Consider the following 16959-nt stretch of genomic DNA (forward strand, 5'->3'; position numbering starts at 1 on the left):
GATAAGATGTAATGGACTTAGCAATGAAAAGGTCATTATCGACCCTGCTTGAAGTGAGATCAGAACACTCAAGGATTTAACTTTTTCCTTCTGTCTACTGTGAACACTCCAATAGAGGTCTGAATAGATTAACATCAGTTGAGAACTGGAATAATAATCGATGAACATTGAAACTATGAAGTCCTGATAATTCAAAGACACTCACGACATTTAAAGAGAGATGTTTGAAAAATTAAGAAAATTACTGAGCTTTGAGTTCCTCAAACAAATAAAGGTGCAACAATCTGTCAGTTTGAGTAAAGGATGATGAACATGTTTATCAAAATATTCACTAATATAAAGACAAGTATTTTAAATTATTTCACAAAACAGGCTCAGTGTCAAGTAACTTGCCAAGGTCAAACAGTAAGGACTAAATTTAATTTTTAAAATTCTTTATTTTTAAATAAAGTTTAAAAGTAATGTGAGTAGTGTAAAATATTCAAATACAGAAATGTATAAAGTTGAAAATCTCATGTAATCTACACTGTTCAAAGAAAGCCATTAATAGACTTTTCTATGCATTATAAACATAAATATGCACATTTTTAAATGAGTTCATACATTTTCCTGTCAATAGTTTGTTTCACTTAATATATTATGGCCATTTTTCCATGTCTACACACAATAAATTTACTTCATCCATTTTAACAGACACCTAGATTTTCTTTTATGGCTGAACCATGTGTTATTTAACCAATCCTTTTGATAAACTTTTAAGTTTTCTTCTACATTTTTCTACCATGTAATTTTCATACTTCTGTAGTAACTTGAATATTGTCAGTTCCTGTCTCATTTTGCGTTCCGATTTGGAAGATAATTTCAGTATGGCCATAAGCTCTAATTTAATAAATACTTGGATCTGTCAAGTTTCGATATTGGTAGATACTGTATCAGGTAGGACTCAATTTCAAGCAAGAGAAACCCAACTCAAAGTAACTTAAGCAAAACAGGGTATTTATTGGTTCACATAACTGAAAAGTCCAGGGGATATACTAGCTTCAGGCACGGTTGGATCCAGGGGCACAAACTTTGTTATCAGGACTCAAGTCTCTCCATCATTTGGCTCTGCTTTCTTCTGCACTGGCACTTTCTGACTGGCTCATTTGATATGGTGGGCCCTGGTGGTTTGAGTTTTTCATCTTACAAAGCTAAGCGACTTCAATAAAGAGAGCTTCTGAGCTTCTCCTCCTCCACAGTTCAGTAAAATTCCTGGGCTTCAGTATCACTAGACCAACTTGAATCACATGAACATTCCTGAACCAATCACTACAGTCAAGGAGATGGACTATGCTGATGGATCAGGTCTGAACCATGTGGACTGAAAACAGGTAAATATGGTTCCAAGAAACATCAGGGAGTTGTTACAAAGAGATGGAATGGATGCTGGTCAATCAAAAACAACTCCTGCCAATGATAAGACCAGATAACGCAAAAGTTTAATCTCTGGTCATAAAGTTGATGCTAACATTGTTACTTCCTCGATAATACTCTGGAAGAACATCATGAGGAGTAAGTTTGTCCTGTTCACAGGAAGTTTGTAATCCATTTGAATGAAACAATCATGTTCAATAGCATACTCTGGATGATACAACAGAGTTTCAATATAAGTAAACTCAGTGGTCATGAGTCTGAAGGCCCAACTGTCTTGCTGACATAAAGCAGGATAACTAGCCTCCCACCAGTGAACAGTTCTGTGAGGCTATTCAAGTCAGTGGTAAATTTTAAGTTCAGTGGAAGAGTTTTCTTGTGTTAAGTCTTTTGCCAAGTTGAACTGGTACATTTCTGTGAGTGCTGATGAATCAGACTCATCTCTGTATTAGTGCACGAGAGAGGAATGGACAATGATTTCAATCTGCTGTACTCCTGCAGATCTGATCAAAGGGGTCCCAGGTGCTGAAAACAATCAAATACAGGTGTAGAGGCTTACTCTGCACTTAACAACAAGAAAAAGCTGTTGGTCAAGGATTACACAGAATGGTCCTTCCTGTTGTGAACATTAAGTCCTGGTAGGCTGAGGTGCAGGTTGCTTCTGTTCAAAATTCCTTGGTGGGCCTGGGTATAAGTTAGGCCAAGATCACTGGTAGTCTTCTCAAGCACAGTCAGTCTGTTTGCAGCAACATGTCCAAAAAGGCAGGCAAGGGCTGAATCAGGTAACCAGGCAAGTAGGGTACCATCAGCAGGGCCAGCCATACTATTAGCCAGACGTGATCTGGAAGAACAGGATGATGACTATTGAAGCTCTGTAAATCAGTTCTTATCCTGAGTACTCCAGGGTTAATCCACAGGCTTTACTCTGGATACATTTTTCTGATCTTAAAGGGCCAGTCAGGCACAGCAGCTTTCATTTTCCTGTTCATTTCCCCAGAGCTTTCAGCTCAGGAGACGGCTTTATCCTCAATTCAGACTTGAGGTTCTGTTTAGGAACCTATGCTACATCTGGGATTGATAAGGTTGGGAGAGCCAGGTTTATCAAGATTGGCCCTACTTTCTTTGGTAATCAAGTCTCCATCCTCTGTAACTCAGCCTATCTGTGAGAATCACCTTATATATAAGTCAAGGCCTCAGATTGGTTGACTGATGAGATCTGAGGCATGGAGATAGTAGGCAAGATACTAGGTTTGAGTTTCAGGCGTTTTGGTTTTTCAACCATCAACTCTTATACAGTGTTCATTAGACTCTAGAACAGACGATCATCCTCATTCTTAAGCCCCTCATTTTGACAGGATTAAAGGGAATGACTGGCAGTGTAGATGAATATCTTTTTCTGTAAAGTACAGAGAAAGAGAAAATTGAGCTGACGTTTTGAAGGTAGTAGAAAAACTTAGTTTGTAGATGATTTCTTCTTTACAAATAATAGTTGTATATACAAGCAGGCTAGTCATCAGATTTTTTATTTGTTGAGGGTGAACAGTCTAGAGTAAACAGACTTAGGCCTTGTTTGATGATTTGTAGACCCAGTCATGTAACCACCATAAGGATAAGAGACAAAGACATAAAGAAACCTTTCCCAACATTTAACCAGTGCATTTGTTAAAGTAGTTGAGGACAGCTGGCCCTTACGTTGACTGTGTAGTAAAGGAATGAGATTTCTTTCATGACACAAATCGAAGTCTACTTGTTTGATGTGATTTGGTCTGGGAGTTCATAAATGGAATCCTTCCTGCAGAAACAGATAAATTGTCTTAAAGCCTGAGAATATCTCACGGCAAGGAATGAAGTCAGCCACTGTGAATAAGTGTGAAACAACAGCACTGAGACAGATGAAATTCCATTAAAACATCCACAAGGACGAGGGACTGTGGTCTTGTGACATTAAGCAGCAGCAGCAGGAAGCTCTTGAGTCTACTGATAATACTTAGCTGCAAGCTTTGTAGACTTTTTTTCAAGTCATTCTACATTTCCACCAAAAAGGTAGATGATATGCAATTTGAGATGCCAAGCAAGTCAGTCATCATGGCCTGGCCAACAGGCCTACCTCCAAATATCCCTAACATCTATACTTGATAGTACCAGACATCAAAAGATCTATCTTAAAAGAACATCCCTTGTGGGCTAGAAGAAAATTTTCCAAACAGCCACATTTTAAATTACACCCAAGTAAGGATATTCAAAGATTGTCTCTTGTGGATCGGGGTTACATGCAGTTAGAGCTGAGTATTCATAATTTTTGGAACAGAACAGGCAGAAATGCCAGTGATGGAGAAATTGTTTTAACTTTTTTTTTTAAGGTTATTAGCTCATTTATCTTGGAAACAGCAGTTAAACTGAATAAAAACCAAGGAGCAGTGTAACTGCCACTGGTTGAGTCACAGTGACTTGTAGTTTAAGATGAATGATAACCAGGTACCCTTTTAGGTAACGTTGCCAGTATCTGAATTTTGCTTTCATAGTTAATGGTTATCCCTTGCACACGAAGTACAGTACCATGGCCGATGACGGGAGGTTCAACGTACAAGTTGGTCTAATATGGCCTCAATGAGGCATCAACTTCAATATCAGCTTCAATACCTGGCAATTCAGGTATCTAAGGAGGATCAAGACTTCCAAGTCATGTATTTCAAGTACCACTAGAACATCTGGTGTGTGTGAAAGAAGTTGGGTAAAGGGGTTTGTCAGTGTAGAGTACATATGAATTGTTCTCTGGTTCTATCCAATTCCAGGAATGAGTGGAAGTCCATCTAGGGCAGAGGGCTGTTAATCTAGGTCCATCTGATACCACTTTCAGCCCATATGACTCTGGGGGGCAAAGACACGCCCATCTTCTTGGCCTTTTCTGAGTTGGCTCATAGTTAGTATCCCTTAGAATGTTCGGCAACAACTGAACTTGGACTGTTTCGGCAGAGGTATAGATGAAAATGTCATTCAGGTCGAACATATTGCTGTCTAGGGCAGTGGTTTTCAAACTGTGTTCTGCAGAATTCTAGCTGTTGTAAAGAAGTCTCCTTAGGTGTCACCATGGTGGTAAAAGAAGATGCTTGTGGCAGGTTTCAGGCCCCCTACTCCTGCTTCATCCAGAGCAGCTTCACTCTTACTCTGGGCTTCCACACAGTTTTCATTCAAAGGGCTTCACGGCCACAAAGCCTTTGGAAAACCAATGATCTAAGAATAAGGTGTTCACAAAATGCTGAAATACAAAAAATAGGTCACAGAAACCAGAAACTGTGTGAGCAAAGCCGTGGTAAGCCAAGGTGTTTTCCTATTCATTCTTTCCCTTATGTGGGCCACATTACAGAATGATGAAGTTAACATTCAGGTCTGCTATAAATTCTGATTGCCTGAAATTGAGCTTGTAAGTGACTATCATAGAACAAGACTATTGGTCTTAAGTGACAATAGCACTGGGGTTTTTAGTCAGCATACAGCTGCAAAATGCCTTCATTTCTTTGTAAATATTATTCCAAGAAGTCCATAGCATAGCTGGATGACTTCTCTTCAAGCACTGATAAGATCTCAATGGGCCACAACTCAAATTCTAAGAAAAAGTATCTGCTTCTCACCCCTCCTCCCCCTTTTCTCCATCCTTTTCCTCCTCCCTTCCCTTCCCAATCTCCTCACCCACCTGAGATGCAATGCCCTTGAACTAGGCTTACAGCACAATTCTAGTGACAGAGAAATATATCACTAAATGTCATGGAATTCAATTTGGGGACAGAATGAACTCTCCCCCATTTCCCTCCCATGTATCCCCACAAATCTTCTACAGGTTCCTCTGTCAGAAAATAAATGTAATGGTCAAGAAGCAGGACTCTCAGATGATGGAGATACACCAATTCAAATAGTTATTGACAAAGTAAGAAAAAGGGGGTTTCAAAGATCCTGTTTATTCCTGGGTCTCCAGGGCAATCTGTCGGCAGTCAAAGAACTAGCCATATGCTCTAGAGCAGTTTCCCCATTCCATTCAAAGGAATGCTGTAAAGATAACATTCTGTGCTTGACTAAACTTAGGACACACTGGGCTAAACAGCGAAAATGAGGCTCTTTGCTGCAAGCCTTCTGGGATCCTTTAATATACTACACTGCACTATGAATCAGGGAACAGGATATGTTTTACAGTATTTTACCACCTTAACTGACTAAAAAAGCTCTCTCTCTATGATATATATGTGTCATATGCACACACACACATATATATGAACAGTACTGCTCTAAAAAATCGATGGCTCATTTTTTGTAAATACTAGTTTGGGCACAGAGGATCACAGATAAGATCTTGGTGTTCAAGAATATTAATAAGACTAAAAAGAAAACAAAAAGGGACAACATACGAACGGGGATCCCCAATCAGTTAGGCCATCTTTGGGAAGACCATGAAGATGGATGAAAGGTCTAAAAGCAGCTTTGTGTTTCATGCTGGGTAGTCTTTTGTCAGATGATCATGTGCCTCGTTGACTGGACCGTCTACCACCAAGGAGACAGTCTGCTTCTAAACAGGGGTATTGTCATGGGATTCTGGTCTAGGAGCAGCTATCGCATTACATTTATGACATCCTGACTGAGTGAGGGCACCAGACCAGGAAGTTAGAAACTCTTCTCAGGTTCCCAACCTCCAGTCATTTCAACACTGCAGGTAAAGTAGAGGCTAAGTTAATTCCAAGGAGAGAACTGGACTAGGAGTCAGAAGGCCTGGCCTCTATCACTCTGTAGCTGTGTCACCTCTGATAACCTTTTAAATTTCCGTTTCCTCATTTGCAAAAAGGGATTATAATTTATGTTATTTTGATAATTAAGATTAATGCATGTAAAAGTGCTTTGAAACTGTAAAGTGCTCAATAAACATAAGGGATTGCCACATAGGTTCTACCTGGATGTATCAAGAGGCCTTTTCTGGCATCTGATTGGAGCTGTGTGAGATGCTGTTAGGCAAAGGGATTCCTTGGTAGAATTTCTTACATTTGTGTGAAAAGTTCTGGTTCCTGAGTAATCCCAAAGAAGATGCTATGAGGAGTTCATTGTGCCCGTTTTAATCCCAATGGGTCATAATATCTGCTTTCTCATTCAGTAGGCTACTACAGATTTGAAGCAAAAGGGACAGAGTCCAGTGATCTCAATGGGATCCTAGACACTTCATGAACTTCAATCATTTGAGATTATGGGGTGTGGTCCAATGTTGTTCTCAAAAAGATGTTGCCATGCTTCAGACAGTGTTGATAACTAAAAGTCCCCTGGTCCAAATTTATCATGTGTCTCTGAAGGCTCGAACCGAAGAAACGAAATGCACACTCATGGAACAAACTGGGCCTTTGTCGTGATAAAACAACTTCAGCTATTTGGCTTGAAGAGTTTGACTTTACTATAAAGGGCTGTGCTGAATCTGGGTAGAACAGGACAGGAGTGGAGGTAAAGGCCACATCATGATGGCTGAATGCCTCTTGGGTCACAGTGTCCACTGGAATGATGTCTTCTTCAGTAGTAAGGTGGTAGCAATCACCATGGGCAAAAATCCAGGTACCACATCTGTAGGCTGACGGAAGAGCACAAGGAAGGTGGTCAGAAGATCCAGGTGAACACTCAGCAATCAGGAGGCACAGGACTGAAAGGGACAGGGACAAAACAGATAAGATAACAAATGCATGGAATTACAAACACAAGACTAACACTGGGGTCCATCTGCTGTTAGCACATCAGCTACCTGATGGATACTAATTCTTTACAAGCCTGGCTTAGAAGCTGACAGATGATAAATGGGGGGGAAAAAAGCGCCTTATGATTAACAATTAGTGATAAGAACAGAAAGAGTTCACTGGCAAAGACTGTTTCCTGACTCTTGAGAACAAACTGTCTCAGGCAAGCAGCAAAAAGGAACGGTCCTGGGTCTCATACTTTGGGGGAGTAATTTGATTGCATTCAGGCTGCAGGACAGTGGCTGGTGGGGGAGAAAGAAGTGGCTCCACATGTGGCCACAAGAAGAACTGAATTTAAGTGTATATATCAACACAAAAGCAAAGCAGCTATTTCCCTTCTTCCTTTTCCAATGCCTTCGTCAAACTGTCGTATGACCTTGTACTTTTAAAAAAGCTGCCCTGAACTTTCATTTTAACAAGATTCCATCTTGAGTGGGGGAGAACAAGGTACACAGGGAATAAGGCCCTGGTCCTTGCACTCTTCTGTAGTACCATATGCAACATTTCAGCTTCTCTTTATGTTTGAGAGCACCCTTCATCTTTTAAAATTTAGAATTAAAAAATAATAAAAACATGAACTAAAGGAAGAAACATGGCCGCTAACTAGTGACTTTTCTCCTAATCGAGTTAATTAGGTTATCACACAGCAATTACACAATTACTGAGTACTTATTCTGAGTTGGTCTGTTCTCTAAATTCCTCTTTTCTATTAAATGCTCCATTGTATGTGGCAGTACATGTGGGCAAAGATTTGCAAGACAAGGCCCTTGCTTTCATGGGGCTCGCTATCTGGAAAGAGAGGAAATGCATGCAAATAACTCCAGTCATGCGCTGCATGACCTTTCCATCAATGATGAACCATATATACAATGGTGGTCCCTAAGATTACTATCACGTAGCACAGGTATACAGCAGGCTATACCATCTAGGTTTGTGAGAGTACACTCTATGATGTTCACACAACAACCAAATCGTCCCACAATGCCTTTCTGAGAATGTATCCCTGTTGTTAAGCAAAGCATGACTGTACTTTACAAGATATCGCGAAGACAGATAAAAAGATATATAACGTGTTATAAAATTTAAAAAAGATTATTTCTAACTAAAGCTAAGAGAATCACGGAGAAGACAGCATCTGAGTTGGATATTAAGGAAATGGCAGAGTTTTGACAGGAGAACAACCAGAGGACAGTATTTCAGGGTAGAGAAGAGAGCAAGAACAAAAGGGCAGAGATGGTAAAGAAGGCGGCATTTTGGAAAATGGCAAATACCGTAGCTCACTTTGGATGGAGTGCTGCCAGAGTTTGCACCAAGGGTCTGGCAGCAACTCAGGTGTTCGAATTCCCAGAAACAGCGCTGGTGGCAGTGCTTGCTCAGTCATCTCTTCTCAAAGCAAGGTCAACAGTCTCAAAATTCAAAAATAAAACTATCCAGTTCCAGAGTTCCTGCCACATCCTGATAAGCTCTTCCAGGTCTCAGGTCCAGTTCTTGAAAATCCAGAATCCACGCCGTGGCTACACTGAAAGACATCTGCTCCAGCTAGTGCAGAACACTGTAGTGAAATCCTTTCAACCTCCTATCCTGGACATCTCACGTTCTGTCACAGAATTTCAAGCTTAAGTTCCAGTTGTTTTTTTCCTCCTCTCTCTCTCCTGAGGAAAGCATCTTATCACCACAGTCTTTAAGATTCTTTTGAGGTACCTCCAGAATTACAAAAGAACTAAAAGAACAACACATTTTTCTCCAAAACAGTCATTTCTCTGGAAGTGAGATCATCTGTCTCTGCCCTTTAGACAAAGGGAATAGTCAATCGATTTTTTCAGACATCTGTATGAAACAGCAGAACTGGTAACACCTAACCAGACAAAATACACTGAAATGTGTTTGTGTTCACTTGCTTAGAGCTGTACCACTGGTAAGCACCACTCCACAACACGAAAATGTTTGAAATCCAACTGTTCAAACATTTCTATAGTGTTTGCTGGATAATGGCCTGGAATTTGATAAAAGCAGCTGATAATTAACAAAGAAGCAAAAACTGGCATTTTGGCCATCTTAGTAACACACTTGCAAGCAAATAGAAGAGAAAGCAGGCCAGGAAAAAGTTAAGCTTTGAAATATTCCCAAATCTACTGATTTTGAGGTTCAGAGGTTCTAACAAAACTTTTCAGAGAATGTTAACTTTCACTTAATAAAGAAAAACCCCCAAACATCTTCAGTAATTCCACGCCTGGTTCAGTCTGTTCCAGGGAGCCAGCCTGCTAAAAATCCACCTGCACCATTAATTACGTGGACTGGGCAGCACCATTTAAAAATAAGCCTGCTCACTACCAACCACAGATTAGGGATAGAAAATAGGAGCAAGTAACGGATAGCAACTATACTCGTGGAAAATGGTCAATGAAAGTCAGAAAGGTAGTCAGGCACCAGTAAAAGCAGCAGAAAACACAGAGTTGTCGGGCCAGATTAAATAGGCTTCTTGATACCCGAAAACACATCCACTCCTGGTTTTAGCTGCTTTATATTGGGTGCCATTGTACCACATGTATCAGCCACCCTTCAGGCACCCCATGGTGAAAAGACAAGACTCAGAATAGAAGCCAAACAGCGGAGTGTCATTACCCCGAATATCCATTATGCATAGAAACAGCTCACATATCCCAGGGATTCAAACAGGGGCTTCAAATTGGTTGTGAAGGGTCCCAAATGACATCTAGGCCTCAGTTTCCTCCCTGTAGCATAAAGGAATTGTGGTTCTTAACTCTTCTGGGTCACAGAAGCGATGGATCCTTATTCCCCTAAAACACACATTCCCACTAATTTCTGCATACAATTTCGGGGAGTTTGGGGATCCCAACTCCAATCCAAGGTTCCCAGGTTCAAAATCCAAGGACTGGGCAATTGCTAAGTTTTCTCGTAACTAACAACAACCATTACAAACAATAATCATCCCTTACGAACACGGATGCTTTATAGTTTACAAAGCGCTTTCAATCCCACAAACATGGACAGGCATAGGAGGAAACTGAGGCGCAGAAAATTAGAGTGACTTGCCTAAGGTCACTCGGCCAGCTGGTGGCTAGGCCCGGAAGCAAACCCAGCTCTTCCGACTCCGGGGCTTGTCTCCCTACCCCGGAGCTGCCGCCAAAGCTCCTGCCCCTCACTAAGGCGGCATGAGGAGAAAAAGGCAAAGTAGAAAGCCCACCACCAACCATCCCCCAGCCCCCTCTTGCCCCCCCAACTGGGTCCTTGCAGGCCCCGAAGGGTGGCGCCAGGCCTCCAGGCCGGCCCCGGCCACCCCCGCCTCCCCGGCCGCGCCAAATCCCGCCGCCGCCGCCGCCGCCGCCTCCCCGGGAGCGGGGCGGAGCAGCTGCCCGCCGCCGCCGACCACCCGGACGACTCCTCGTCGAATCGCAAACGCATAGGCCGCCGCCCGAGTTCTGCGTACGAGAAGAAAGACGCGGCGCGAGCGCCAACGGCCACCGGGCGCGCGCCGCGGCGGCCGGGCCTGCGCCCCAAGAGCTGGATGCCAGAGCAGGAGAAAGAGCCGCCAACCGATCGCTCGATCGACCGCGCGCCCGCTCCTTCGCCCTACCAGACCGGGAAGGGGGGGAGGGCGCGCCAGGGCTTCTTCGAGTTAGGGGCCTGACTCCCCGGCGACGAGACAAGATGGCTCCTCCGGTCTGCGCCGCAGCTACCGTCCCGGCTGCGTCGCTCGGCCCGCCCCCGGTACTGTTTCTTTAAATGGCGGAGAGGGTCAGGAAAGCAGGAAGAGAGGCGCGCGCGCGCTCACGTGACAGGGGCGGGCCCGGCTAACAAGATCCGGTCACGTGGAGACACGCTACTCACCAATCAAGAGGCGTCGCATTAGGGCGGGGGCGGGAGGAGCTGCGGCTCTGTGATTGGTCGAAGGCGCCGCGGAGGCCTCGGGGGCTTGGGGCGTCGGGGAGTGCGCGAGGCGGCCCGGGTTGTGTGCACCAGCGGAGACAAAGCGGTGGCTGAGGTGGCGGCAGCGGCTGCGGCAGCGGCAGCGGCGGCGGAGCAGTCCTAAACGCCGAATTTCGTGGTGCAGAGTCCCGTCATCCTCTGATCCAGCGCGGCGCGCGGGCGGCTGGTTTCGCGGCGGCGGCGTCTGCGGCGGCGGCAGCGGCGGCGGCAGCACATGGTTCCAAGAGCGCGCTGCGGTTGTTGGGTTCCAATTCCGTGGGGAGGGACAAAGGCAGTTGCGAGCGCCGGGCAACGCCCGGTCGGGTGGTGAGCTCGCCACTGCCTTGGATCCTGGCCTTGAAAGCTGGGACTTTCTCCTGTGTGTGAGGTGGCGGCCACGGACCGAGGCCGGGGAAGGGCCTGAGAGGCTGAGTCCGCCGTCTGAGGGAGGTGGGGGAGGGGCGCGGCCCGCCCGAGGCGATTTGGGCGGGTCGGTTCTGAGGCATTTTAGCGGGTCATTGTGAGGTAATTTGACCCCCTCCTGTGAGGAGGCTGGGGCGGGACGGCAAGCTAGGTTTTGCCTGCGTTTTGAACACAGAAATCGGCCTCAGTGTTTAGGAGATCTCTCGGTTGGGAGGTGGTGAATCCGGAACTAAACGCCATATGCGCTGCGTCGACATCGTTGTCACCAGTCTGGGGCCCTTTTAAGGATCCTGCGATCATTGGTGGCGAAGAAATGGGTGATTGTCCAGTTTTGTGACAGAAGTTGATAAATTTCCAGATTGGTAAATTTCCTCACGGAAATTTAAAGGAACAACAACAGGAAAAGACGCGAAGATCTTGAAGATGGAGCAGTAATAAAACGGCCAACTCCAGAACCATCTACTCCAAGACCATCCACATTCGACTCCTTGAACTATCGCAATTTAAACGCTAAAGCTCCGTAAGACTACAGGCTTAGGACGTAGTTCTTTCCGAAATACTACATCATAGTCATTGAGAAGATAAAATATTCAAAGGAGAAATCAGTTGTAGGTTTAGACAGCTCTTTGAATATATTTTGGATAGGTGCTAGGTAACCTTGTTTAACTCTAGGGAGCACAGACTTACCAAACCTTTACTGGAAGGAATCCTGGAAAATCTATTCCATTGTAAGGTTTCATTTCCCAGTTAGTGGGTAAAGGACTTGGAGACCTCCCTGCACTCATGGCTTTCACAAATTACAGCAGTCTGAATCGAGCTCAGCTAACCTTTGAATATCTGCACACAAATTCGTAAGTATCTGATAGGTGCTACTGAGGTCACTGATAATGGATTTCGATGAATATGGAAATCCTTTCCCCAGAAAATTTTGCTTTTTTTACTTTTTGGGATATATCCCTGCATGAGTCTCGAGCTCTTGTGTTGAAGAACTGAGATCAGTGAAATATTTGTTGCTAATCCTGAAGAATATGATCTTCACTTACTGGCTCAAAATTTATTTGATCAAACACAAACTAGGTATTCGAAGTCAATATATTGAGTTTCATTCAGGTGTTTGATAGGAATCCAACACGTACTGTTCTTTGGATTGCCAGAGTTGGACAGTTCTAGCATCAACTCTTTCTCATTTTTAGTGACAACAGCCCAAACGGTTGGGTTATAGCAAGTCTTTTCTTTATAACAAGAAAAAAAAAAGAATGAAGACATTTAATTGACAACTTGTGAGAAGAAATTAGTGATTTTTTTTTTTTTTTAATTTCAGCAACAGTTGGCTTTATCTTCCTGGGAAATTAGTCCCTAACGTCCTATATAGTTTGTATATGCTAAACAGGAAATGGCAACTTGTTTAACCCATGACTTAAATAGCTTTTTCCCAAAATGTGTGCAAGTTATAGAACGTATGCTGTGTTCATGGTTTTTCAGTTCATGGAGAGAATGACCATCTCTCCGCCTTGATCTGGAATGTTTCAGGGTTAATCCCTAGTTCCACTCTCTTGGAAGTAATCCAGTGGGGTCACAACTACTTAGTGTTTTTATACATTCCTTTGTTGCTTTTGAGATGAGAGTAAGTTTTCTACCGTTTTAGTACCTTTAGAAGTGATGAGCAACTTAATGAATGGCCCAGAGATCTGAAGAACCACCTTCAGGGTTTAGACTATAGATTTTAGTTAGCCAGTAATAGTGCAGTAAGTTTTAGCCTTTTATGGGAAAGGCCAACATGTTACTTGTGATAGTCTGTAATTTTTTGTTTGCTATTTTTCCTATGAAGGAAATAAAGAATTTCTGAGTAGTGAAGTGAATTGCCAAAGAATCGGAACCTGGTTTTATTTTGTTTTGTTTAGGACACTTCTTAACTGAACAAGAGCGTTTTACTGTAGAGGTCACCTAGGTGAATTCTCATGCTATGGATGGTGAATCTGAAATTCAGTTAGATAAGGTCGCTGGTCAAAGGTTACTCATCTAGTTGATCACATAGTCTTAGGCAGAGCCTTCAGTATCCTTTTTTATGTTTGGACCGCTACATTAAGAACAAGCAGTTGAAGTCCACTTAGATGTTCACAGATGATTGTGTTTGATAAATGGTTATCTCAGTTCTGAATTTTGGAATGAAGGGCCAAATTTGGAAAGACAGACTATATGATAATTTTGGAAGACCGTGAACCGAGACTTCAGAAACTGGGTTCTTGTTCCAGCTTCCCCAAAGACTGTCTTTGATGGTGAAATACAAGCATACCTCGTTTTACTGTGCTTTGCTTTATTGCACTTCACAGATAACTATGTTTTTTACAAGAACCTCCACGAATAAAAAGATATGACTCACCGAAGGCTCATGATGGTTAGCACTTGTGAGCAATAAAATATTTTTTAGTTAAAGTACGTACGTTATTTTTGTGGACGTAATGCTGTTGCACACTTAATAGACTACAGTATATTTTAAACATAACTTTTATGTACACTGGGAAACCAAAAAGTTTGTGTGACTCGCTTTATTGCGATATTTGCTTCATTGCAGTGGTCTGGAACCAAACCTGCAATATCCCTGAGGTAGGCTTGTAATAGTAACAGCAGTTAACTGCTTCATGTTAGTCACTGTTTTAAACATGGTTGAAAGTATTCTTTATAGTAATCCTGCTGCAAGAAGGCTTACTTCTATTTTGCATTTGAGGAAACTGAGGCTCGGAGAGATTAAGTTATATGCCAAAGGTTACACAGCTGTTAAGTGGCAGATTTAAGGCAATAAGATCTGGTCACAATGGTTAGTACTTTTAACGATTAGGCAGTACTGACTCTAGTTAGTTTTACCTTTAAAAGCTTGTCTCCTTGTCTGTAAAGCAAGCGTTTACTTCCAACATTAAAAGTCTTCAATTTTAGTTTATCTTGTTGAGCCTGTAATTTGAGGATTTTCAGATATTTCTTTGCTTATTTCTTCTGCTACTTTATTAGGAGTAGGTGGACAGAGCCAAGGCAAAGAATCGAACCTCAGTGAAGTCACTTGTTTAAAGTGAAAGTGGAGAATTTTCTGTGAATTTGACTTACCATGTTGAACTGGAATCACCTCCTTGTACGAACATTTGAGGGTTGGATGTATCATTTTGGAAGCTCTGGAATTTTTTAGCTGGATCACACCTTTGAAGTTGTCTACTTTTGAATGTGTACGGTCCTGCCAGAAGAAAATGCACACCCTAGAACACCAAGAAAAGTTTTTGGTTTGTAGCCAGTCTCAAGAGATTTTTTTTTTATTGTGGTAACCTGACGGGAAGTTCATTTCTAGAGGAAACAAATTTTTAAATTTTCGTTAGATATGACTTGTTACTCCTAACGATGGTAGATGTATCTCATCTTGTCAAGTGGTACAATGTCACCTTCAGAGAAGGGAAGATTTGTCTTACAGTACCTTCTCCTTTGTTCTAATTTTAAAAACAAGACCATGTTAGGGTGTCTGACATTTACAGTATTGCCACATTGTGAATTATGAAAGAAATGACACTTTGCCTACCTGCCATTTCATGTAGACTTGCAAACAGAGCCAGGCTACAAGGGTGGAAATCAGTGTGGTGCAGTGGAAGGAGCATGGGCTTGAGAGCCAGCCAGGCTTGGATTTGACTGCTTCCTGGTTGTGTCCTTGGGCAGGTCAACTTCTCTGAGCCTCAGTTTCTTTATCTATAAGATGGGGCTAATCTGAGAGTGATTATGAGGATTTTGTAAAATAGTGTTTATAAAATAATTAGCTCATACCTGGTACGTAGTAAACATTTACTAGATGGCGAGTATTATTTGTTCTGTTCGTAATATTAGCTTAAAGAAACCAAAAGTTGATCAGTGTGTGTACCAAACCTGCTGTTTGGTGCTAGTCATTAGATAAATTCTTAGTGAATTCTGGAACATTTGTTGGAGATGATAAACATCTGTCTTGAGTTTTTTTGGCTATTAACTACGATAACTATTGATGGTTATTCTCTTGGTTACAACAAAGTTAAGGTTTAAAGGAAACCTGGGAAATTCTCATTGTAACATGAGTCTTAGGCTAATTTCTTTTAATACTGGATGTTGCTAGTAGGAGATGATAAAAATTAGTGTTTTTTAATAAAAGGAGCTTTACGCTGTTACTGCTCTTTGGTGGTGGCTTCAGTGACTGCGAGTAAGAAGTTGATGAGAAATCTAGGTGCTAGATTCCAGATGTAGTGGTGGTAGTAATGTTCCTTTGGCTTAAGATGTATATCTTAAGGCACTCCACAGACCTGCTAAGTGTTCTGATACAGCAGGATGCTTCAGCCAGGATGCCTGCTTTCTATGTCTATTCCTGTTGGCACATTTACTAACTTATCATCTTGGCCATGTGATATTTTTGGGTTGTTTTATCCGTATGTGAAGTTAAGGTGGAGGAACTTGTCAATTCTAGAGGCAGTGTTTCTTATCACTTATAATCCTATTGAAATGTAGGTTCACACTCTAAATGTATTAAAGCCACTCAAATGTAAACTGGTTGCTCTAGAATTTTTCTGCTTTATTTTCTAGCAATTAGGGCAGTTAACTATTGTCAGCATATCGACGAACTCAGCCAAGCTATCACTGTGAGTGGGCTTATTGGTTTAAGTCTCTTGGTTTAAATTCAGGCTGAATATAAATAGGGAGACCATTTTCTTTACATAATGAGTAGATTTACATGTGAATCTATTACTGGAAATGCTGAGCTGCAAAACTGTTTCGTTCATGGTACAAATTGTATAAAAGCCAGGAAAAGTTGAAAGAGTTTGAAAATTTTTGCCTTTTTCGAGATGGTTAATCCTTCTTGAATCACATGCAAAGAGTTTTTAGGTCTGTGAAGAAAAAAATTTCTTTTGATATTCAAATATCTCTATCTCAAATGCTAGCTAGCAATGATACACCTCTTTCAACATTATTTGAAAGAAAGGGAGAACTTATGAGTTGGTATGTTTTGGTTTTTATGAGTTTAAGAGATACTAGAACCCTGGTGTTAGCATTCGTTAGTAGGATCAATTAATCAGTTGGCGGTCTAGAGAAGATTGACTGTTGTCACTGACATTACCAACACTTGTCACAAAAGGCCCCTTTTATGATGTGTTAGTATACATCACAAAAGTACCCCTTAGCTACATTTCAAGGATGTCTGTCAAAAAAAAAATATTTAACTTATCTGAAATATGTATGTGCGGAACAGCATCAATACTGTATGGAACAACAAAGACCATTTGGAATGTTTTCTTTAGATTCTAAACATACAAGGCACATTTCTAAACATTATGTGGAAAGTAGTGGAAACTTGGCCAGAGTTTCTTTGTGCTTGCCTTTTTGAGAACTTCTTACTGAATTCTAAATGTTTCTCATTTTCGTGTGAAGCAATCAGAAATATGTATTGCTGAGAAGC

The 16959-nt window shown here is 42.0% G+C and overlaps 2 protein-coding genes across 7 annotated transcripts in view; one reads left to right on the top strand and one right to left on the bottom strand.

Moving 5' to 3' along the window:
* Positions 1 to 975: 975 nt before the first annotated feature.
* TUG1 (taurine up-regulated 1) lies at positions 976 to 10800 on the bottom strand (the record flags this gene model as incomplete). The annotated part of the gene is made up of 3 exons (XM_070275940.1): positions 976 to 4666; positions 6344 to 7072; positions 8435 to 10800. A coding segment is annotated over one exon (474 nt), but the record flags the coding sequence as incomplete, so codon positions are not given.
* MORC2 (MORC family CW-type zinc finger 2) overlaps positions 10799 to 16959 on the top strand; it is a 38777-nt gene continuing 32616 nt past the window's right edge. For all 6 annotated transcript variants that reach the window (XM_005612429.4, XM_023646839.2, XM_005612427.4 and 3 more), the window contains exon 1: positions 10799 to 12364. In XM_005612429.4, coding sequence (XP_005612486.2) covers positions 12297 to 12364 — 68 coding nt within the window. In that variant the 5' untranslated portion in view covers positions 10799 to 12296. The remainder of the gene's footprint in view (positions 12365 to 16959) is intronic.

The sequence above is a fragment of the Equus caballus genome, chromosome 8 (genome assembly GCF_041296265.1).
Source record: "Equus caballus isolate H_3958 breed thoroughbred chromosome 8, TB-T2T, whole genome shotgun sequence".
NCBI classification, from domain to species: Eukaryota; Metazoa; Chordata; class Mammalia; order Perissodactyla; family Equidae; genus Equus; species Equus caballus.